This window comes from Corvus brachyrhynchos, unplaced genomic scaffold (genome assembly GCF_000691975.1).
Source record: "Corvus brachyrhynchos isolate BGI_N302 unplaced genomic scaffold, ASM69197v1 scaffold14, whole genome shotgun sequence".
In the NCBI taxonomy this organism is placed as follows: domain Eukaryota; kingdom Metazoa; phylum Chordata; class Aves; order Passeriformes; family Corvidae; genus Corvus; species Corvus brachyrhynchos.
The window spans coordinates 21,650,065-21,675,231 of record NW_008239110.1 but is presented as its reverse complement, the minus strand read 5'-3'; the positions used below and the strand labels follow the sequence as shown (position 1 = coordinate 21,675,231).

General features: G+C 39.7%; 1 protein-coding gene across 7 annotated transcripts in view; it reads left to right on the top strand.

Moving 5' to 3' along the window:
- Positions 1-23,905, top strand: part of IPCEF1 (interaction protein for cytohesin exchange factors 1) — an 84,216-nt gene extending 60,311 nt beyond the window's left edge. For 4 of the 7 annotated variants that reach the window (XM_017739503.1, XM_017739501.1, XM_017739498.1 and 1 more), the window contains 3 exons: positions 4,903-5,272; positions 14,744-14,937; positions 18,476-23,905. In XM_017739503.1, coding sequence (XP_017594992.1) covers positions 4,903-5,272; positions 14,744-14,937; positions 18,476-18,676 — 765 coding nt within the window. In that variant the 3' untranslated portion in view covers positions 18,677-23,905. The remainder of the gene's footprint in view (positions 1-4,902; positions 5,273-14,743; positions 14,938-18,475) is intronic. The other 3 variants (XM_017739504.1, XM_017739500.1, XM_017739502.1) reach the window with 2 other exon arrangements.
- Positions 23,906-25,167: the final 1,262 nt, after the last annotated feature.

Here is a 25,167-nt window from a genome sequence, read left to right as displayed (position 1 = left end):
GCACACAGTGATAAAATCTGGTTTTTTTCCTCTACTTCTGAAAAATAGACTATGAAAAAAGAAAAAAGGCATTCTCCCAAAATCTATGTAGCATATTGTCCCAGAATGTTCCTTCCTGTCTCACTTAATTTCATAAATTAGAATAAGCAGTATACACCCTCATGAATCTAATCAAATTGACTTGCCTAATTATTATCTGCTTCTTGCCCTATTAATCTTGTTTCTATGTCATTGTTTTTCCCACTGATCTCATTGCTCTTACATGTGCTTTAAATGGATTTTTAAAATTTTCTTTAATTATTTTAATTTTTCAGGTTTTTTTTTTTTTAAGTAAAGAGAGAAAAGTTGTTAATTTCCTATGATAGGTAGCTTCACAAGTAGGTTTGGGGTGGGTTTTTTCCTCTCTTTGCAGCCTTAAAAGAAAAGTAGTAGAAGTCAGGGAAAGTTGCTGCAAGTAGTGGAGGCAGTCCCTCAATCTCTGTAACCAGTAAGTTTTCCTGGAGCTAGCAACAGGCATTGGGGGTTTGGCTGCAGTTTTGGAGTAAACAGATTGTTCATATCGTGTTTTGGAAACTATAGAGCAGCCTTGTGAGGGTCTTTTGTCACCACATTTTTAATTTTTAAAAATTTTTCCATTAAAATGGAAAGTCAAATTTACTTAATTCTGTGTTTAGAAATGAGTGATCTGCTTTGGGCTGGTAATACAGATGAAATAAGGAATCCTGATCTTAAGCCTTTCCCTTCACTAGCTGAAAGTTAACACTGAGAGGTGTGCAGTAATATACTTAGTACTAAATGTTCTCATTGCACCTCATGGAAGGGAAGTGTCTGCTGCCTCACTGTTGCAGTACAAGTTCCTCTGTGGCACACTGAAATGACATCCACTAGCTGGGGTGGGCACCACAGCAGCAAAGCAGTAGCAAATCTGAAATATACAGATGAGCTAGAGAATCTTGTGCAATCACAGGCATTAGTATAAAAGGAGACCTCACGTACAGGGTGTTCTGTCCGGCAATCTCTAACTAGCTCACGTAAAGCTGGGAGTGCATGTCACACTGTCACCCACCTGCCCACCTCATTTTCAGCCAGATAAGTCAGTCTTCACTTCCTCTCCTGAAACATGTAATGTTTATCTCTAGAACAATCCACCTGGCACTCGGGGGTGTGAGGCATTCACTGCTGATGAACGTGATTCTTTATTGCCTGCATTATCTGGAAGTTAAATGTGGCTGAGTGGCTATAAATATCAGAGAAAAGAAGAATTTTGGCAATATGTCTCCTGCAGTTATTTTGGGCTGTGGGTCAGTTAATGAAGTGTCTTGGATTTTATGCCTAAGTGGCTTGCCTTTAGGAAGCTGTAGATGTCTTTTCTGTCTGCTCACCTCTGGGCGAATGCCTGCATTTTTCCAGATGATGAGTTTTAAACAGGTGCTGTTTTTTAGTTTTCTGTTTTTCTGGTTTCCTGCTGCTTGTTGGTCTGTTGCTGCAGAGGCGATCTCCGGTTGTCTCCTTCCCACATGCTCCTCTTGAGTGCTGGCCTCCATGTTTTGGCAGGGTACACCGGAGAGGCAGGCTGTGGTGCAGATGCTGAGGGGTCCTGCTTTATCAAGCTTTTCCTTAAAGGCTATCTGCCCTTCAGCCTTTACCTTTGTCAGATGATTTCCCTTATTCTTATCCCTTAAAATCCCATCCACTGTGGACAAAGGTTGATGTCTCCTGAGCAAAGCTGTCATCTTTTCACCCCAGAACTGGCCACTGGAATGAGCTCCATTTGCTGTGGGTCTGCCCTGTGCTCAGCTTGCTTACATAGTGAGTAGGAACAGCTCTGTTTGACTTCAAGTCAGAGTCTTCTTTTAAATATTGTATTTAATACCTCTTCTGGACAAGTGCTGAAACAAGAAAAACACTGGGAAAGGACTGGGAAAGTGCAGCTTCTACTGAAAACTCAGTTCTAGGATTGGAGCCTGTGGTTGTCTCAGGGAACGCTGGTTAAACACTGCTCGCTGCCTGTTTATTTGTTGCAGAGTTCTTGAACCAAGCTGTGAAATCTCAAAAATGTGGTGGATTTGGGCTCATATTCTGTGGGTGCAGCACTTGGCCTGCTTTGATTTTCTCAGATTGCTACTGGAAGTGACAGTCATCCTGACAACTCAGCCCAGTGTCAAGAATGTCACAGGCATTGACTGGAGTTAATTTCTTTTTATTATTTTAAGCAGAAAGGCCTCCAATCTTCTTGACATCAACTCCAAACCTAAATCTATTAGTATGGAAACTAATAGACACCCAGGTGCAGGCTCTGTTACATTTTAGAGCAGCAAATACTGCTGTACTTCTAGCAAAAAGTTTATATTTGCTGTTCTATTCTCTGCTGACTCAAACCTTTTTGGAATTTGCAGAAGAAACAAGTAGTGATCATGAGCTTTCCACGTGTATGCATGGGTTTGGGTACTGTGGAAGAAAAAAACAAGTGAGGAACAAGTAAATTATAGCATCTGTAGGACAAAAGTTAAATTGACCACTTACATTAATTTGCCCACATGTGAATGGATTCAAAGTCCAAAAATCAGCAGATATGCTGGGAAAATAGATTGCAGCAGTGGCCAAGAAAGCAGTTGAAGAGTTTCAGAGTCAAAATTTTTCTCTAAAAAATATAGAGACTCATTAATCTCCAGTGAAATTTTTATGATCTGCTTTTAAAAATATCCCCAAATGGAAGTTTATTATCATATGGATGATTGCAAAATTTCCAAAGGAGTCACTCAAGTAAGTTAGATAAACATTTGTCACGCCAAAGTAAAAACAAAACACAACACATATGCAGAGAAAAAGAAACACCTTCTGGCAGTTATATTTATTCTCACCCATATTTTTTAATTAGCACACAATGAAAATGAAAACAAAAACATATTCCACTCAGTGAGGCACAGTCTTCAAGTCTTCATTTCAATAACACTTCTTTTTTTGCATGGCCAAATGCCAGAAAAATAGAGGTGAGATCTACTATCTTCCTTTCCTGGCTTTGAACAATTGAAATTAGACCATCTACACCATGTAGGCAAGAGCTTTCACTGTGCAGTTCTTCTGCTTGACTTTACAAATGCTTCAACAATTTGTCTTTGTGATAGGAGATTTTAGATGAAATACTTCATATCACCTGTGTTCCCAAGGGCATTTTTTAGCACTCATAGTTTACTACAGCATCTCCTTGTCCTTTGCTTGAGGATGCAGATGTGAAGGTTTCTGTTTTAGAAACAAAACCACACCTGAAACACAGTGTTGTACTTCTCATAGAGGAATATAAATGTCTGGGTCCTGCCATATTTGGAACAGTCCTAGGGGAATTGTGAAAGGACTAGAGAACATGTCTTATGAGGAATGGCTGAGAGAGCTGGGTTTGTTCAGTCTTGAGAAGAGGAGGCTCAGGGGGAGCCTCATTGCTCTCTACAGTTCCCTGAAAGGACGTCGTAACCGGGGGGGTCCAGTCTCCCCTGATGTGCCTGCAGTGAGAGAACTGAAGGCAATGGCCTTAAGCTGAGACAGGGGAGATTTGATATATGACAAATTTTTTTCATCATTAGGGTGGGGGGCCAGGGATTGGAATAGGTTGCCCAGGGAGGTGGTGACGTCACAATCCCTGGAAGTGTTCAAGACGTGTCTGCATCTGGTGCTGGATGATGTGGTTTAGGGATTTAGGGGTTGCAGTGTGAATGTTGGGTAGATGGTTGGACTGGATAATCTTGAAGGTCTCTTCCAACCTTGACAATTCTATGATTCTATGAATGGCTTTGAAAATTTACAGAAGTGAAGAAGCTGCTATAAACAAGTAGTACCCACAGTCTGATATAAGTCCTCCTCATCTTCTGAGTTGACTACTCATTACATGATGCAGCTGTATTAGAAGCACAGCAAGACTGTGCTGTTTTTAATATAAGAAGGATGTAGTAAACATTACAGAATACAACACTGACTTACAGAAGTTTATAAATCATAACAAAAAAAATTGTTACTCTTGGTTTATTTGAATAAAGCTTATTTCTAGTTTACTGGGTTATAAATAGGTTATAAATGGCTAGTCTCTTTACTGTGTTTGCAGCTTTTCCAGGTTTCCCTAGCAACACCTTCTCAGTAATTTTCAATATTTTCAGTCTAGGTATCATCTGTTTTAATCCCTGCACAGATCTATTCTACATAAATATTAAGAACACAAACTTGCCAGAATTGTGGTCCATCAAGTCTGGTATTCTGATACTGGCATTGGCCAATAGGACATGATTTGCAGAAGGAGTAAATTTCTGCAGTAGCCAGAAATCTGGCTTTCACGTCATGATGATCTCATCACAATTTCTTGTAGTTTCTGCTAAACCTTCTTGCCCTGGTGAATGATTATCCCTTGAATGGACTAGGAAAGATAGTTCTTTACTGTACTATAGACCCCTTCTCTCTGTCTCTGGTTATTGCAATGGTGGAACTGTTGAGTGCTTCAAGACAACTACTTGTTCAATGGCTAATTTGGGTCTTTTGTTTGGGTCTTGATCTTGATTAGATCAATAAAGTGAAGACAAGTTAAAGAAAGAAGGTGAGTGTGAGACCTAGCATGGAAAGCTACATTCAACACAATAGTTTTCCTTGGTCTTTGTTTCTAGGAGTTGACAGGTTTGTATCTCCTTTGCCTTTGGTTTCCTTGTGGCTTGGTTTCTGAAGTTACTGCTCTGTAGGAGATTGACTGCCATACCCCAGGCTTGTTTAGATAAATAAGTAACCAGATTACATCAATTTTTGGTGACTTAGCATTTCAACTGCATATCTATATATAATATAGAATCTAGAAACAGGAGTAACTTGTAAATAATTTTTCTTTTTTCTTCCTTCCCCTCCTCCCTTTCTCCTTTTGCTTCTGGAAAGAAGGATCAGCAGAAGTCATCATTCACCTCAATGCTGTCAAGTGAAGCATCTTGTTCTCTCTCCTCTCCTGAAAGCACTTTTAACTCCCAAGAATCATCGTCTTCCTTGACATCCAAAGTGGTTTTTTCTGAGAGGCAGTCCTGGCTTGACCTGGTTAACAGCTCTGCCACGGAAGAGGGTGATCAGCCTTTAACGTTCTGCGTGCAGATTCATTCTGATGAGCTGCCAGAAGTGGTCTGTGGAGATGCAGCAGAGAGACAGGAAGTCCGGCTTTCTGAACCCAATGGTGGCTCCCAAACCTCTTACTTAAGTGCAGATACACATTGTCTAGCTGTGCCAGATGCAACAGGACAGCGATCGCTTGCCAAAGGTGAGCTAATGAGAGAGGAGATTTTTGCTGCAGTTGTACAATATGAGAGTTATGGGTTTCCTTAACTTCCTTTCACCTTCCTTCCTCTGTATGTGTCACTGAAGAGTTTTCCAGTGGCACATCATTTATAACAAACATTTAATTTATTGCACATTAAATATATAACCTAGTATCTGCTTGGTAGGTACCTTTACAAATTTTCTCAAATTGTATCTATATGTTAGATCATAACCTCTGTATATAAATCTAGCATAGACATAATTTTATTAACAGTCTTTATTTCAATGCAGATGTCTTTTATTAATTAGGATTGAATCAAAATGTTAACAAAGTGTGTCACAGAATGGACACCCTAACCAAAATGGAATATGTAGGACATGGTGAACATGGGGTTAGGTCAGTCCAATTTTACAAAAAAATGCAGCTGCCTTTACGTGAAGTACACACTCCCTATTTGCTTCATTAAGATTCTTTGCAATCAAGAGAAAACAACTGAAATCCTGAATGAGAAAGTCTATTAAGACTGGATTTTCTTTAAGCAAATAGGTATCTGCACAGTATCCTCCTACTGAAATGTACTTCTAATTAAAAAAGGTAGCATTGTTCCAGAATTTGGTCATTGTTACTGTTTATAAGTCTCCTGTGTCACAAGGCAATATCTCCTTCTTTTTGAGCAAAGCTACTTCTTTCAGAATTAAAAGCAGTTGAAGCCTAAGAGCTGTTCTTGGCATACAATTATTCTGCCTAGAGGGGTAATACATAGGGGAACAACAATGTTCCTGCACATCAGCTCTTCCCGTGATTCCAAATCCTTGTAAAGATTTGAAGTGAGTACTTCGTTGCTGAAAGAGAAGGGTTGTCTCAGCACAATGCAAAATAAAGGTGCATCGAAAAGCTTAGGCAGAAGGTAATGCAATGCTGGAAAGAAACTGCACTGGAGCTGTTGGGAACAGGGTATTTCTCTGTAGGTGAACTTGTCACTGAAAAATGATACTATAAGGCACATTAGTTACATTGTCAGTCCCCCTATTGTTTTACAAATACCAACACTTAGCAAGCTGTCAGCCCTTTATGTTGTCATACCATTTTCTGATTTTACAAAAAAATAAAAAGGGCATTAATCAAAGTACAGTTTTTATCAAAAGTGAAAACTAACTCAGTGTTTTATGCTCACCTTTATTATCCATTTTCTTGGCTTCTCTGCTAGAATATTCTGCAGCAAAGAAGATCGGAAAGAATTAAAATCCAGAGTGAGCATATGTGCTGTTTCTATGTACTGGAAAAGAGTGCTGTGCTTTGAGGGAGTTACTGTGAAATATAATTCCCCTGCTTCTGGCTTTGCAAGTTGTGAAAAGGCTGGGGCTGGCAGAAATGAAGTCCCTAATGAAAATGTCACAAAGACATATTAAATACATTGTTTTCTGTAATTTTACCTTCTGGGTTAAATTTGACAAACTAATGTCTTTGGAAAACATTACTAGGGACATTCAAGTGGATTGTTGGAATGTAGGTCATAAATGGCATAGTGGCTTATAGATCCTGTTGACAAAGATTCAGTAGTTGCTCTTCAGAAATCTAAACTTTTGCTTAGAATACATTACGCTGGTATTGTCAGAAATCCTGCAATAATGCGTGGGTTAGTGCTTTCCATTGTAATGTAAGCGTGACAAATACTTTTATGGATGGTCATAAAATTAAATTAGCATGACACATTCATATCTCTTATAGTTTGATGGTCTCAACCGCACTAACCAATAAAAATGGGATTACAATGTAAATCGAGGTACATTTTGGTATATTACTGCTGTGTGCAGGATGGTTTAATTTTGCTAGGATTATTCCTGGGGAAATTAATTCTTCTGTTGCTCACTGTGAAGTTGATGGGCAACCCTGATGGCAGAACACAGAACACCTCTATCCTAACCACAATGGTGATTGCTGACAGAATTCCAGAAGCAGATCATTTCACTGAGACAGTCACAACAGAAACTGCACAACCTCACTAGTTATTGTCTGCATCATAACCCATTGTTGACTAAGTAAAATGTACACCATACACAGGTTTGTCTTTCCTTTATCAGTCTGCATATTATGGGTTGGCTGTGGAGAGTGTTTCTGTGTGGGGCCCTCCCCTGCAATGGCCACTGAAAAAATTAAGGAAATAATTTGCAAGGAGATTAAACTACTTCAATTTGAGAATCAGGCAGGTAAAGTAGGATTAATGTAAAATAGCAATTCACTTCCAAATGAAAGTTATCAAAAAGGATGCAGTTATGGTTCTGTGTCTTATCCCCAAGAATTTCCTTCTCCAGTGAGTTATAAGGATGTGCACAAATACTGTGAGATGAATTCAAGCTGTTGGGTAAAATCTAGCTGCAAATTCTCCTGATTTACAATAACTGGTAAGAACACCCTTGTTATCTGATGCAAAACAAGAAGGCATACCTCAGTTCAGTTGGTATTATTTGCTTTACAGTGCTTCTGAATAGTGCATTTCTGACGTATTTCAAAGTCATGATATTGCATCCAGGAGGAGAAAAGTCTGTCTTGTGTTGACTTTTGTCCTGAAAGCACATGTTCCCTGTGTGTTAAGATGGCTCTGCTGTCATCAGAACAGCTATGTAGTCTTTGATGCCCCTCCCCACAGAACCTACAGGTGTGTCCATGCTCTCTCCTTCTCATGGTAAGGACAGAAACACCCTGCCACACTGTTTTCTGACTATGTTCTGAGGAATTTTTGGTTGTAGCTGATAAGAGCCCTAGAGCTGAGGTAAAAATTTTCTAGAACTGAAGAGCACTTTTGCTGCACAAAGTCTAGTAATGGAGACCAATGTGAGAAAAGTTGGTACCTAGAAAGAAGGAAGAGTAGCTGTGGTTTTGTGGGAAGAGATTACCAAGAAAAAGTACAAAAACTTTGAAGAAACCTTAGTGATGAATTAAACAATGAAAGAAACATTTTTCAGAAATAAATAGATGAACGTCCATAAGAAAAGCTACAGATTCAACTAAAAGACGATGGATTATTTTTCCAACAAATATTACTTAATGAACTCTGCTAAGCAACTGTGAGTATCTGGTGCAAGGAGCATATGATATTTTTAACAATCTTTCCAACCACTCTTAGTGGTGTTGTGAACATTCTCAGCATTAATTCTCTGCACCAGTTACTGGGGAGATGTTACATACCAGAGAGTGATACACAGGTACAAAGAAGAGAAGTTTATCAGTTTTCTCTTTTGAAGAGAGACCAACATTATGCATCCATTTACTTTTTGGGAATATTTAAGACTTTGGTGATGCAGCTTGCTACATGTGCAGTGACAAAGGATTCTAAGCTGTCCATGATGCAAAGAAACTGAAAGGTAAACAAGAAACAGCTGAGAATACAAACAGCTATCTGACTACGTGCGCTTTATCCAGAAGCTGGCCTTGCCCCCTCCAGGATGCCTGGACATGCTCTCCAGCCAAACTTCATCCTTTGTATTTCTTCTGGCAACCACTGGAACAAAAAGGATCTAATATCCAACTGTGACCCACCACCAGTATGATCAAAAAACATAACAGCAAAAGGAAGCCACAGGAAATGAAAGGTTATATAGAAAGAAAACAGGAATGTGCGTTTCTATTTATTTAGGGATCTACTAAAAGCCAGTAAGATCCTTCTTCCTTGCATTTTCTGAGGGTTTCATGACCATGTGAAGTTACTGCATCTTGGCAAGGCGTTCTTATTTTACCACTTCTGGTTTATTTTACCTTAGCTCACAGTAGCTATGGAAGATCTGGTGCGTGCTGATATTTTCAAACCTAGACAGCTTTTCAAATACCACTTGGATTATCTGGGTTGGTTTTGTGGGAAGGAGTTGGTTAAATAGGAGCTGGAGGCATTCAATTCCTTCTGTTCTCAGAACTGACATCCTCTTCCTCTCTGGAGTCTGTCTGTGCCAGTAATAGCCTGAACAGATCCTCTGGTGTGCTCTGGCCCCCTTGTTCCTTCTGCAAAAGTTATAGAAAATAGCTAGATCATGGCTGAGACTAGCCAAGAAGTGTGCCTATGGTGAGAACAACTGTGTAGAGAAACAACTTGAATAATTATTTTGTTTCTCATCAAAAAAGCTTTAGAAATCACAGTGAAAACTGTGGTGCAATGGTTTTTCTGAACTCTCTGAAAAAGAGATGCTTATTTGTTTCCAGTTCAGTCAGTTAATTAAAGTTCTACTCCACACTGCTGAGTCCACTATACTGTCAGACAACAGCATCTAATTGTTGGTGGTAACACAGTTTTCCTATTATTTTCTTCCAATCTTTCCTACCTTAGTTCTGCATTTGCCAGTGAGGAGTTTGCCTGAGCTATGCTCACCTAATTGAAATTTTCCCTGTATTTCCTGTTCCACAGTTATGTGGGAAATGTGATTTCCCTGAGGTGACTTCATATTCCTGTTGAAAAGTCTACCACCACTATGGAGAAGGGCTAGGGGGTGGATAGGTAGGTAAGGACAGAAATAATTTATGACTTTTTTTCCTCTGCTCTTCCCAGCCTTGGGTTTATGTGTTCTCTCCCACTGGCATCAAAATTTTTAGCAGAATTAGAAACAGAGGTGCTGGCAAAGCTACAAGAAGCTCATAAGAGTAGCAAGAACAGGAGGAAGAAGCAGAGTTTTTTCTCTGGGATTAATACACAACTGGGAGTCTGTGACATCTCATTTACAGAATGGCAGAAAAAATATTTACATTTCAGATAAATTTAATCAGATCCTTTCTGTTGGAGGTGTTTTTCAATGCAAAATGCACTTTTTGCCAAAGATTTCCAATTTCTATATCTTTACCACTGGGAAATGATCAACTTTATTTTTCACAGCTGCTTTTTGAAAAGTTCTGGATAATTTCACTGGTGTAGGCTTAAAGAACATTAAAGCTGAGATTTCAGACAGGCTCCTGTACTGATGCTCCAAGATGGGGAGTCTCAAGACCTTAATGTCTCCAGCCTGTAGCAAGTTGGCTGACAGGAGAGCAGAAGCTGAAAATTGAGGAGGTGAAAAATAGGCATGTTGAAATTCTGGCAGGTTGTTCTTGTCTGTGTTATCTCCTGTTAGAGGGAAATTCCAGATAAATAGCATCAAGCCTCAGAATTGTGTTTTACTTCCCCTAAATCAGCATTTTTCAGTTGTGCCTGAAATACTATTACTGCTTCAACCTAGAAGGTCTCTTTCTCTCAAATGTGAAACTATCTCAGTGCAGAACTTGCCTTTTCCTCATGTCAGTGGCTCTTTTCCACTTTGCTCACTGTTGAGTCTGACAAAAGAGATATACAACATTGCAAAATTTTTCTAGAAGTGCTCAGAAGCTTTAGCAGTCTGCGAGGCTTGGGAGTGAAGGGCATGGTGTAGAATCCCAGGAAGACAGGTCCTTCCAGTGGCATCCCTCAACAGAATTGCTTATAGTTAGTAGTGCTAAGGGAAGAAAAAAGTGCACCGTGCACGTGTTCCCCTGATTGCACGTACCCCATCATAGATGCACACAATATGTAACATCCTTCCACTGTGGCCATTTCTTCCTTCCCACTAATCCTTCCGTAGGTCCCGGGAGAAAAATGAATGTGTTTTATCTTTAAAATAGGATGAGATAAAGAAATGCTGTAGTAGCATTTCAGTTTCCTAACTTGCGTGACTGAGACAGAAAGTGCTTAGCTTGAGGAGTGGCTGGTGGAAGAGATAACTTGCTGTAATTTATTCTGAAGTGACTTTAAATGTGCCTGATATGAGCTGTGTGACCTGGCTGGAAAGAATCACTCCAGAGCAATGCTAGTGGGGTTCAACCTATCCATATTATTAAGATTTTTTTTGCCAGTGGAATATATCTATCCTTATAAAGCTTCAAGGTTAAAAAAAGCTCAAAGTAGGGATAGTACATATTTTTTTGTGAGTCTGACACAGACAATCTGTTCATTTTTACACCAGGGCCTGAGCTTATGTACTGTGTGCTTTTTGCACATATTTTTACTTTCTGATAGAAAGCAAATATTTTGTAACAATTTGGTAGTATGGTCTAGACACCACAGGTTTCTTTCATAGGAAGAATTCAAATCACTGCAGCCTAAGAGTACAGAACTGGTAGAATGCCTGTGCCTCTTCTAGAGACCTGCTCCTCTGCAGGTCAGTGTTCTGACTCCAGGTTCAAGCAGTACCAAGTTCTGCGAAAATGTGCCACGAATGTTTGAGAGACTGAGAAAACCTCCAGTCTGCTAAAGTCTTGAGTTACATTTCTTTATTTCTTTTATCCAATCTTAATTTTCTCTCAGGTGTTTCATGGGAAAAACAAGCAAGTAAATTACAGGTAGGGCTTTCTTAGTTTACTTTCACGGCATTAAGAAATACTGAAAGGCCTCATGGTGTGAGTGAGGTTAAATATATTTTCTTGTCACATATAATTTTATTTGGCTTGTTAATTGAATGTTGATATAATGCCTCTGCTCTTCCTCCATTACCTCTCCCCTTTTCAGATTTACAGCATCAATCTAGTGCACTAAGTGGCAGCTTCAAGCCTGCAAAATGTGGGCTTTTTTGTTGTAGTGCTAGGTTTAGTTTAGCAAGCTGCAGCTTTTCCTGAGAGCTCAGCGGAGCTGCTCAGGGCAGGGCAGCCATTCCATCCTCCCGCAGTCCATTTCGGACGGCTCCGCACTTTTGCTCCGGTAGCTACCAGCCTTACAACACAGTGATGGCGAAGGAGATGAGAAGGATCTCTCCATGAGGGTTTCAGAGGACTTTAAATCTTACACCTTGTCCCAGCGACCCCCAGAGGCAGAGAGACCTCCTGATGCGGGTGCAGGGGATTTTTTCAGGGGCTATGGGGCAGTACCTGGGCGGGGTTGGGGTACAGGAACCAATAGGGAGAACTGGAGGGAGCAGCCAGGGCTAGGGGCAGGGAAAAGCGGGTTGGGGGGAGCAATATGGGATAGGAAAAGCCATGGGTAAACAGATCACCACACTTTTTCTTTCTGGACTTGGCTCAGGGATACTCAGGACACTGAAGGTAAAATTACAGATAAGTAACAGACAGTCTGGCCTCAGTTTGTAGTAGTTTATTGGCAGACATATCCTTTGTCAATAGCAACAGTATCTGCTTCTATGCAAATGCACAACATTAGGATACTCTTTTATTTTTTAACTGTAGTTGAAATTCATCAAAGATGGAGACAAAAGTGCTATGTAACTCATACCTGGCTCTACACAACCTGTAAGTTCCACACACCCTTGTTTTCCAAGTTTGCTGAAATTCCATTTAGTTGCTTTACTGCCACTTCCTTTATCCACCTGGTATGAAGAATCTGGCACACTCCTTTCCCTTTGAAATTAATTGACTATGATTAATCTTTTGGAGGATGAGAATGGTGGAAGAATAAGAAATAGAAGAGGAGTTTCAGGTTGCAGTCTTGAAAGACTGCAGGAACTGGGTACACTTTGCTGGGCAAGTGCATCATCTGGGAGCCTTTTCCTGGGCTTTTCTGACTTTGGCTCCATCTTTTTCTGTGATGAGTGTTACTGTCCTCCTTACAGTTATTCACAAGTGCATGGAAGATACCAGAATATTTAGCATGGAAGAAGAGTGTTCAGTGAGGATGTTTTCTCGTGCTTGCTGCTTTGTAACCCTTTTAGGACACTGAGGAAAGTCATGAGTTAGCCTCAAAAGGTGTCTAGAGCAGGGACCTTATGTCCCCTGTGGGTTGACTTAATCTAAAAGTTGCTGGACAGGATTGAAGCAACTTTTTTTCTTCTTATACTCTCTTTCTTGGATAACTGATAAAAGTCACTTTATCCCTCAAAGTGTTACTGTGCACAGTCCTGATGGGTGATGTTTAGAGTAGAGTTGAGCCAGTCCTGTGCAGAAGCTGGCTAATGAAACAAACAGCTGCTTCATCCCAAGAAAGCAGGCAGGAAACTAGTTATTACGAGCCCCATGGCATGAGCCAACAGTTTTCAGGAAATACTACTGCCGTGTATTATGCCTTACACTTCCATTCTTTTTCTGCTTCCTGCAGCTTATTAAATATACAACAGTTCTCCTTTTCCTCCCCCAGCAATGTACCAATGTTGGAAGTTATATTTAGTTTTTGTCAAGTTACAGTAGGCTTTTTATAATCACACAGTAGTGAAGAATAGGCCAGCAGCACAGTGAAGGCAAATATTTGCTGCGTATCATAAACCTTTCTTGTAACCTAAATATTTAGAAAGAACAGAGATGTAGGAGGATGCTCTACTCTATAAAACATGGAAAAGATAAGAAGCAGCCTCCTAAGCATGCTGACATATTGCAGAAGTATTTTTGCTGCAGCATGAGTGAGCAAAAGGACTTGTTCCTTTTGTTCAGAATATATTTGCTGACTGCAGATGATTTAGAAAAGTAAATGCTTAACTTTTCTTTAAAAGAAAAAAGTGCCCAGCCAGTTCAGTGCTAACAGGGAGGACTGCAGTTGAGAAGAATCAACACCACTACCCCCAGTGATATAAACCCAAGTGTTATCCAAAGTGGTTCCTGAGGTATTCATTAGCACCCCGAAAGCAGTAATAGCTGTAAGATTTTCCTTTAGAGATCACTGATGCTGTGTGGACTGAAGGACAAGAAGCAAGTTGTGCAGTCTGTTGCTAAAAATGGCCTTCTGCTAAAATGCTCCTACATATGCCTGGCACCTTTTTAGTTTCTGTCTGTTCATTTTTAAGTTGTTTTATTCTGAGAAATGCATTTTCATCTTATTTTATGCTATTCTCAGCTGTTTACTCGCTTTTCCTTTCATGTACTCTCTGTCTTGGAAGATGGTCCTGCAGAGCCATCAGAATAATTAAGGTGGAGATAATCAAGGCATTGTTGTGAGGCATTACAAGAAAATTCTCTGCTGCAATCTGTGAAACTCAGGGGCAAGACATTGGATGCCCCAAGGGTTCTTTCTTTAATCTGTTTTCTAGGGACCTTCTCTTTAGGCCCCTGAAATACTTCTATGTTTCATTTAATTGCTCAATTTTTTTAAACTCCGTTTTCAATAATTACCAAAACCTGGTGATCAATCAGCACACCAAATAGAATTTGCCTTTTGAGTTTCCCGGTAGAAACATAATTCACAGTGTGTAGCATGTAGGGAAGGGTGAATGGGCATAGATGCTATCAGAGTTGTTTCATCCAGAGTTACTGACAGCTATTCAAAGGCTGTGATATAGTCAGAGCATTAAAGCAGCACTCTGTTAGGGGAGATACAGGCTCACATCTGTTGGATCATTACCCGATTCTTAACAACATTTGAGTTTGGAAGTATGTCTTTCTCATAGGCTTTATCACCTTAGAAATTACCCTAACTGCCCTTAGTTTTAACTCTAATACCATTACTTTTTGACCTGTTTGAGAGCCTTGCTGATGGCTGAACATAACATTTCTGTTATCTGCTGCCACATTCACCTTCTCATACCCAATTTATTCTTTTCTTTGCAGACCAGGAAAAATGTGATGATGATGACGAGATGGAGAGACTTTACAAGTCGTTGGAGCAAGCAAGCCTGTCTCCCATTGGTGATCGTAGACTGTCAACTAAGAAGGAGCTCAGGAAGTCATTTATCAAGCGCAGCAAAAATCCCTCCATTAATGAGAAACTCCACAAAATTCGAATGCTGAACAGCACATTAAAGGTGAGTTTGCAGATCTTGCCAAGGAAAAGCTTGACAGAAAGAAAGAGTTTGGCTGAAAAAAGAAGCAGCATAGACTTCAGCCAAACTCTAATTATGTATTTACTGAAAGCCCCAGAGAATTTTGTTAAGTTTTCCAATTTTTTTTTCTGCTTCATTGTGAATACTGATCTGTGTTACGTTGTTCAATCTGAACTGGAAGCAGAGGCAATAGCTCAGGAGGGACTCTTCTTGCAGAAGTTCCAGCTCATTTGGAAAATTTAATAAAGAAAACTTCTCTTAGTTAACTGGAAAACTTGCAAGCTCAGCTAAATGCACTAAACAGGGGAGCCTTAAAAAAGGAAGAGCAGACAAAGTACACTGATGATAAAGGACATGAAAATGACCCTGAGCCAAAAAAAGTTTTCCTTATGTGATTATTAGAGAATGTACAGGATGTGCCAAAGCTATTGTAAAGACCTGTATCTAAAATATTTTTAATAACAAAAGCATCCTGCTTTTATGTTGGAAATATATCACGAACTGGAGGAGTGCAGGGGTTCAGGAGCTGTTCCATGAAGGGACTGGTAAATCTGTTTGGAATATGGAGATTTATGGAGCTGTTTACTTGCCAGCATCAAGTGTTACGGGATTTCAAAGCCTGCTTCTGAATGGTACTGAGGGAAATAGAAAGCTTAACCACAGCATTTATATTGTAAGGTGATGAAAGAATAAATGCAGACTTGAGGCTTCACTTGTTTCTTTTCGTATGCATTTGAAGCAGGAATTGAGTATCTTGTTTCAAATGCATGTTTCTGGCATCAAGCACTGTGAGCTGGAGAAATGCATGTAAAATGGTTGGACTTGATGATCTTAGAGGTCTTTTCCAACCTTAGCAATTCCATGACTCTAAAAACTTATCCTATCAGCACAATCATTGGTTTGATTATTAGTTGCAATGGGAGGCTTGCCTTTGGCACCTCAGCCTGTATGGAAATTTCTGAAAGGTACAATTGTAAAGGGAATTGGGGAGAGAGGCATTCTTCCTGACTCCATATGAGACCTGGTGAAGTCTCTCCTTAGCATCAAAGAGTTTTCAGTGATATGACAGTGACTATTGAAATATTCATTTGCATCAGCAATAAAGGGAGCCCACCACATAACAGAAAGTTAGTTTAAAGAGTATGTGTATTTTGTAAGATAGGAAGCTTCATACAGAAACATTCTGCAAGGTTTTCCCTGACAGGAGCCTCACTAATAAATCTAAGAACCAGTTAGTACAAAATGGAGTTGTATTTTGTGGGAGAGTCACTTTCATTAGTATGGAGCATGAGCAAGGAGGACAACCGTGCATTGATTTACCATGGGAGTATTATATGTTGTGATTAACTTAGGCTTGTCTAACACTTGTATTTAATATGGAAAAATAAGTTTTGGAGTGCTCATAACATATAAAATGTGTTGATCTCTTAGTTTTTGTTGGGGTTTTGTGGTTTTTTTGTGGTTTTTGTTTGTTTGTTTGGTGGGGTTTTTTTGGGTTTTTTTTTTCCTTTCTTCAAACTAAGAAACTGGAGTATTGGCAAGACAAATATAGCACAGACACTTTCTCATAGACACAAAGAGAGTTCTGTACACAGCAGTGTTTAAGTTAGCCTGTCTGAAAGGCCTGCAGTGGGAAAGTGCCATATTCTTTATATCAGTGGAATTATGTGCTTTTAAAGTAAATTTTCTTAATGTATGAGATATAAGATAATTGGAAATGATCTACTGAAAATTTAAAAATCAGGAATTTTTTGCTTCTAATCCATATGTACTCTGCTTTAATTAAAACCCTATTAGTTTGAGAAGTGATTCATGCAAGTCTCAGTGCAATTTTAGACTTTTGATCCACATATTTAACAACAGATTAATGTTGCTGCCACAATATATCATTAACAAAACATGCTTTGAATACTTTGGAAGAGAGGGAAGCTATGTGCAGATGCATCACAGTCTTAGTGAATGTGGGAAATAGTTTTGGTGCTACAGGAGAAATTCCATGGCATGACTTCTTGCCACCAGGTTTGTCCAGTAGAAATACTTCTCTCCTTTCTACCTATCTCCTCTCTTCTTCTCTTAAGCTAACTGCACATATCCCTGCATCAATGCCAGAATTCTTCCTAAAAGGGCTGGCACTGGGTCTTGAGGGTAGGACATGTGTAAACTACAGTTGAACAAGCTTTTTGGTTTAAAAAGCAGCAAAGGCATCCCAGAGATTGGAGCAGTTGAAGGTTTATTAGAGTAGTAGTGGGACGTGGATGTATAAACAGCTGATTGCTGCTATCAGAAGGTGAAATGAATGCATGGGAGTCCTTTCAAGGTGTTTCCAAGGCAGCCACCAGCACAGGGTGTCCTCGGGTATGATGAATGGGTAGCAGCAGGAGAAGATGGTTAGAGCTATTCCATCACTTTCACACACAGACTGGAGGGATGGAGCCTGGCAAAAGTTGTTAAGGCTTGTTATTGCAGCATGGTGCCTCCATTAAGAAGTTATACCTGCTAACTAGGGCTTCTTTATCCTGTGGTCCATTGCAGGGATAGGCAATATGGGCTGGAAAAGCAAAGTGGTTTGTTATGCCACAACATGTGAGGACATCAAAGAACATCAATATGTGAAAGGAGGATGTAATGAAGACAGAGCCAGGCTATTTTCAGAGGTGCACAGAGACAGGACCAGAAGTGATGGGTCAAACTGAAGGTTTCCCCTGGATATCAAGAAACACTTTTTTACTGTGAGGGTGACCAAGCACAGGTTGTCCAGGGAAGGTGTTGAGTATCCTTGCAGATATTCAAAAGTCATCTCCACACAGCCCTAGGCAGTCTGCAGTAGGTGGCTCTGTTTGAGGAAGGGTTTTGGACCAAATTACTGCCAGAGGTCCCTTCCAAGCTCAACCATTCTGTAGTTCTGTGACATACAGAGTCTCAGTGTCCCCGCATCTGTCACTGTTCACATCTTACAAGTGAACCAGGGTGCCTGCAATATATAGTCTGAGCTGCTCTTGCCTAAAAGTAGATACCATATTTATTAGTAGTAGCTGGTGGTAGATGGCAGCCATATGTGCTGTGGCCACTCTATTGCCAGTGCACAAATTATGTCCAAAATAGCGTGCAGTCCAGCTCCCAGAGAAAAGACATTTATAAAGTGGAATAAGTATTTTTTGAGAAAGTTAGAAATGCTGTGAATTACGGATATAAATGCTGTTGTGTCTGGTTTCATGCAAGTACTGTCTTGTTGAGAGACAGCATAACAATGTGTAATTTGCACATGAATCTTCTCTCATGAATTTTTGTTATGAAGCCTATAAAAAAAATCCAGATGAAACCATAACTGCCTTTAACTGGGAAGAATTTTTGCTGCAGACATAACTTTGACGACCTATGCTCTAAAAATGGGAACAAGCTGCAAGGAGGATGGGTAACTGTCCATCTCCTTGTGACATGAGTCTAATGTTCCCAGAGTGTTTTCGTTAGGGAGAATTACCTTGACAGTTTCTGTGGAAATAACCACTTGTTCTCTTCCTAGTGTAAGGAACATGACTTGGCCACAATTAACCAGCTGCTAGAGGACCCAAAGTTGACAGCAGTGAAGTACAGAGAGTGGAGGAGCACAAATATCATGCTGGTCCAAGATATTTATCAGCAACAGGAGGTCCAGGACATGTCCACAGAGAATTGTGAGGAGCAAGAGATGACTCCACAGCCAATCACTGAAAGTGCTATTTGATCAATGGCACATGGCAAGATTTTTCTCCCTGGGTCTTCACGTACAAGCAATTTAAGCTGCTGTACTGGAGGTTTGTTTTTCGCAAGTGTGCTTCAGAAGGAAAACAACCCACTCTCCAAAGTTTTGAATGCTCTTTCAGAACTTATTTAATGTCAAAAGGGCAAGTTCACCAAGGTAAAAAAGCATGCCTGAACTTGGCCTGCGCATGTAAGTTGACTACTTAACAAAAGAGGCAAAGAAATGTTTTTCAGTTTTTGGAGAAGAAAATTGTAAGTGTCCAGCTCCTGGAGGACACAGAACTATGGAATATATACTGTATAAATATGAGATCCTTGGGATTGTTTTAACCATGCAACTTACCTTGAAGCTAAACTGATACCGACAGGATGTAATCTACTCTACTTTTACCCTCTACGGTAACCCGATGTATGCATTTTCATCTCTGCACCCATTTACTTTCACCACTCTACCAGTTTAAACTGAGATAAGTAGAAGAGTAATTATGCATTAATTGATACTATAGACAGCTGCCAGGCACCCACTTTGGGCTCTGCCTGATGTTTAATGAGTTTCAAGTTTATTTATGGTCCAGACCAAGAAGGTACTGTCTTTCTACATGAAGAAGAGGTCTCTCAGTTTTGCTAACATGTAATTTACTCTTCAGTGAGACAAGTTTCAACTTTTTTTACGGACTTGGAAGAATTCCTTGGAAGATTATGTTCTGCTTTCTTATCTTTGACAATTGGGAGTATACAAGGTACAAGCTCATCCCAGAGTCCAGCTTAAGGAAGGTGATCAAGTTCACAAGGCAGAAGCTAAATAACTAAACTCCTAATGTGGACCTGGAAGTGTAAAACAAAGCTGCAAATATTTTTGTAAATATATGTAATTTTATGGCTTATATGAATGTGACTATGTACTGTATAGATGTTTTATTTATATATTTATATATGCTGAATTTCCTAATATAAGTAGGCACATGTGGACCAAGGCCACCCAGATGCGAGTGCTTACAGATTGACTTGAAATGCCTCTCTGTTTTGTGTTCCATTATAGATCACAGTAATGGCTCTACAGCTGAGACTGCCCTGAGACATGTGCTGTGACTCTTTCTTCTGCTTTTATAGCTTTGAGTTTTAGGTGAAGAAAATCTGTTCAATTTAGGGTCTAAAAAAAAGGTTTTCTAGAAAGTTTCAAGATTTCCCTTTGGGAAAACAAAAATAAGAGGTTTTGCTGCAGGATCATGATATTTTGGCTTCATTGTCCTCAGTACAAGGTTTTGGGTTTTTGCCTTCCCCTCTTCTGAAGTATAAGGAATTTTGCAGGGTGTTGAATTTTGAAAAGGAAGAATTACCCCACTATCCTCAAATTAATGCCACTACAGCAACTGTGACAATCTGCACTTCTGTTGATATTTCATAAAGATATTTTTTGTCATTGGTTTTCAATACAGTTTATCTTTTAAAGCAAAATACACTATAGAGATGCAGCCATATTCATTTGTCTTTACACATTATGTGTTTTATCATAGCTTGACTGAGAAAAAAGGTAATGGTGTTAGTGGGAACATGTGAAATCTTTTCCACCTGTGTAGTAATTAGTTTGACTGTTGATATTGCATTTTTAATACTCAGCAGCTTTTCTTTTAAAATAGAGACATGGAAATAGATGAAAATGACTAAATGGGGAAGCAGACAGAAAACCCTGGATAGTTACAAAGCTATTCTTTTCAGGAAATCATCATATAAGCAGTGATTTCATCACTAATTCTAATTAGAAGTTAAACAAGCTTAATACCTGATGTAATTTGGTTTAGAGTAATTGCATCTTAAAAAGGGAGCCCATTTTTAGGATACTTTTTTTGTTTGTTTGTATGGATTTTTTTAAAAATAATTCTTCCACCATTCCCATGGAAATGCTGTCAATTAACTTCTGAGAGCACCCTGAAAATTAGGAGTGTAGGGATTAATCTACTTGGTCCATTTCATTTTTAACTACCTGGTGCTAAGTAATTGATAAGTACTGGAGGTCAAATTATATGTACATTTTCTATCACACATGTGAGTTTCTCACGAAACAAAGCATGTAAACACCATTTTTCTTCAAAAGCATCTTCACTTAAATGTTGAAAAGAAGCACATGCTTAAGTGGCCTGTTCAGCTGGGCCAGACAAGTCAGTGCCTTGCAGTTCTGAGCAAAGTCCTAGTCAACTCCTCTTGCTGAAGTAGATTTGCAGTATACAAAGAAAAGCGCTATGTGGCCTGTACGTGCTGTGTTGGCTCTTTTCACACTGTACTTGTACAAGCACATACACAGCAGCCTTCCCAAACAGAGAGACAAACAAATGCCCTTGGACTGCCCAAGCTCTTCTATTGGTTCTGATGGATTACATAGCCTAAAATTGCTTTTAAATTACTCTCTTTCAGATGGTCAGTAGATAATTACTCTTGAACTATTGAGGCTTTGGCGACCTGCTGAGAATGGGCTCTATCACCTCTTAGAAAAGAACATAAAATTCTTGAATGGGGTTACTTTAATCCAGTTATAATTTTAACAAATTTCTGTGTTCAGGAAAACAAATGTATGGGTTTTATGCAAGTACTGTGCAGGAAGTCTAACTCCACTCTCTTCAGCTACTATATAGACTCAAAAAAATGAAAAGTGTGAAAAATGCAAAGTGAAAATTGCAGTAAAACCGGATTAATTTTCTGGCATTACTAATTACTGTGACAGTTTTTGCCTGGGTTTATCACAAGGGGTTGCCCAGCAGCGTGAAAGCCATAATCAGAGACAGAATTATGCACAAGCTGACAGCTACAGCGGGGAGCCACCTCAACAGGAGAAATTTGGACAAATTCTTGCTCTGCGCAGTGATGCTTGGAGTAATTGGTGTTTCTTGGTCTGGATTTGGAAGACCTGCGCTATTGACTCATAGCATAGGGAGCTGTGCATCCCTAGTGTGTGAATGTCAAGAAGCCTTCAACCCTCTGCCTCAAGGGACTTGCTTTGTGTACTTTTTCAGGAGAAAGTATGTGTGCATGGATATGTGCACGTGCACAATTTTTCCTCTGTCAGTAAAGCCAGCTGGTGCAGTAAATGCAACAATGGAGACTTTAACAATATCTAGTAACAATATCTAATTTCAACTCTTTCTGCAGCTTTTCTGGAATTTGAATCTCTCTGTTCTGGTGGTGTACATCTCATGAGATACCAGAATGAGGTGGGATCACATTTCCTTTCCTATAATGGAAGAGATTTCATCTGGGGATTGTGAATAATTTTTACATCTAGCTCTGATGATTCAATAAATACTAGGGTTTCACCTTGTCATGGTTTTAAGTCCAGCTGGAGATGAAGCACCATGCAGTTGCTTGCTCAGGCCCCCTCTCTTTTCCCTCCCCATCCCGGTGTAATGGGGAGGAGAACTGGAGGAGAACTTGTATGCTGAGACAAAACCAGTTTTATAATTTAAAATAAAGTAAAACACAATAATAATGGTAAACAATAATAATGATAATAAAAAGGAAAGAAACCCGAACAAGTGATGCACAATGCAATTGCTCACCACCCACTGACCTGCCAGATCCCTCTTCCCAAACCCAGATCAGGCCCCCCTTCCAGGTAACCCACCTGGTTTATATACTGGGCATGCTGCTCTGTGGTGTGGAACATCCCTTTGGTCAGTTTGGGTCACCTGTCCCAGCTATGCTCCCTCTAGTTTGTATTTTGTGTACTTCCTCACTGGCAGAGCACAAGACAAGGGAAAAAGTCCTTGACTTAGTATAAACACAACTTAGCAAACAACCAAAATATCAGCGTGTTACCAATACCACTCTCATTTGGAATCCAAAACACAGCATTGTACAGCTACTGAAGAAGAAATTAACTGTACCCTAATTGAAACCAGGAATAAACAGGAATAAATAACATGCTACTTCTCTTTTTTTTGCAAATAATTTTAATTTTGGAGGAAACCTTCATATTGAGAGAAAAGGCTGGTTTGGGACAGCCAAAGAGGGAGGGGAAGAAAAAATGTGATGGTATTTAATTTAAAACTGTGTGGAAATTCAGAATTTAAAATTATTTCTAACTTGGAAAAATTATGGGGTGTTACATCTATTGTGTGAGCCTGTAAGCTTACATGTCTATTGCAGATTTAGTATAAAAACCTGTAGTTTTAAACTTTTCAGGTAGCAAAGGAGCCCATGTAAGCATGCATCTATGAGAGGAACTCCATGTGTTGTGGCTGGGGTTTGGGCTTTGGGTTTTTTTTGCTGTTTTGCTTGTTTAGTCATACAAAAGTAACCAATTGTAATGATGGTCCGGGCTTACTTCATTTATAGGAGACATGTCTTTCTGTCTAACAGGAAGCCAAAGTGGTTTTCTTATAGTAGTAGAGCCAAAGTGGAATTTCCTGTTTTGTGTGGGGCATTTCAAAGCAGCAGACATTTTAAGATGTCAGTGAGCATTTCCTTGATGCTTGAAGATTTATCCCATTTTGGTTTGCTTCACGCTGCAACATTCTTGCATTTTTTAAAAACTGCCTTCATTATGAACTGAAACAAAATTTGAGGTGAAAAAAGGAAAACAGAACAGAAAAAGCTCTGAGCTAAGATCGTGCTGACATCCACATCTCTGCGTAGGGTAATGGGAGCTAAGTTTGCCAAAAGCTAAGAATTTCAACACTCAGAAAAGATTGTAAAGTGTTGAAAAGAATACTACATTCCTTGAAATTCACTGTGGGAGAAGTTCCAAGACCTGTCTGCTCTGGAAAAATGAATATTTTCCTAATTTGTTTCCTCCTGATCAAAATCCAGAGGGAGTGGTTTATAAGCTGGCAGCAAGCTAAAGATGAAATATGCATGTAATTCATTGATAGCTCAACAGCGTTGATGTATGATCTGGAAATGATGGACTTTAGATGACTCAGCCTGTAACACACAAAATCTATTTCTTTGGGAAAGCACTGTAGCTACCAGTGTCTGTAGCTTATGCACCCCATCTGGTCCACATGAGGTCCATTTTGAGGATGTAGGTGAATGGCCTTTCTATAGGGAAAATATCTTGTGTCATCATACCATAGCTTAGGAACCACTCCCTGTATCCTAGATACCTTAGGACCTGCCCAAATTATTCTGACTCTTGAAGTTGCTTATGGCAGTTTTATCTTCTCCCCGCTAAAAAAAAAAAAAAAAAAAAAAGGATATGAAAACACATCTCCCACTCCCACATGAAAAAAAAACTAGCACTAGTCTAGCAAAGATTCATGTAAGTCACCTTATTTATGAGCATTTAGCAAAATAACTCACCTGGTGAAAAGCCATTTGTGCACGCAAATAGCAGTGCTCTTGTGCAAAGCTTTCAGTGCAGGGGACTGGCCCAAGGGAAGAATGGGTGTGTTTGAACTGCACTCTATGTAGAGAGGGAAAGTCATGCACAGAGGAATATTTGCAAGGACATCTATCAGGCAGGGGCAGGGCCTGCAGCACCATGAAAGCACATGGAACCCAAATTTGGTATTTTACCTGCTGAGCCTTTTTTTTTCTTCACTGGTTTAAAACTCACAGCATAATGTTGGCACTCAGTGCTGCCTTTTTACTGCTTGTTGCCCACACGTGTGAATTGATTTTCATGGAATGATGCACACATCTTGCAGAATGAGAGCCTTATGTTTGCACTTGTCAATTAAACACTGAAATGAGAGAATATTTTGCTCAGCCTTTTTTTTTTAATTTTCACTCTTGATTTTTCAGTTTACTGCAATAAATTAAAATAAATTTTTGCTGGTTCTTTGAACAAGCAATTTCCCTGTGGGACTAATATTATTATTAAGTTGTATAATCTGGAACCAGGAAGAGTCAATGAATGGTTTGACTGAGGAATACCCTCTACTAGTTTGCAATGTAATATTTGAAACTGCTGTTAAATTAGTTAACTCTAATTGGTGGTTGTAGGCATGCTTTAGGAAGATTGGTCTCTTCGGACAGGTATGAAATGTTACTGGATTTTTTTTGGCTCACAGAGCAGCCTGTTTGCATTAAAAGAAGATTGGGATTTTTGTCAAAAGGGTTTCAGTTTAGCTGGATAAGCCAGACAGGTCTCAGTATGGTGAAGGTGTGTTTCCTAGGAAATGAGCTTGTCCTAAGGGCTCAAATGAAGGAATAATATCCCTGTCTCTGTCCCCTCTGTTCTCCCAACCTTCTACATGCTGCCATTGCTTGCTTTGGGCTAGTCAGCTCATCATTTGGCACCTCTGTCAGCTCAGCCATGTCAGGCAGCAGGGAACAAGCACACCAAGCTGGATACTCATCTACAGCGATGATAACTCAAATTGCCTCATGGAGAGGTTCAGTGCCTGACAGAGTCCTCAGAAGGGCAGCAGCTGGATTCTGTAGGCAGAACCAGAAGGAAGAAGAGCTGCGTAAGTGGGAGGGAAGAGGGGGACATTTTCCTCTCAGAAGCAGAGCATTAGCTTGGCTCAGCTTCCCACA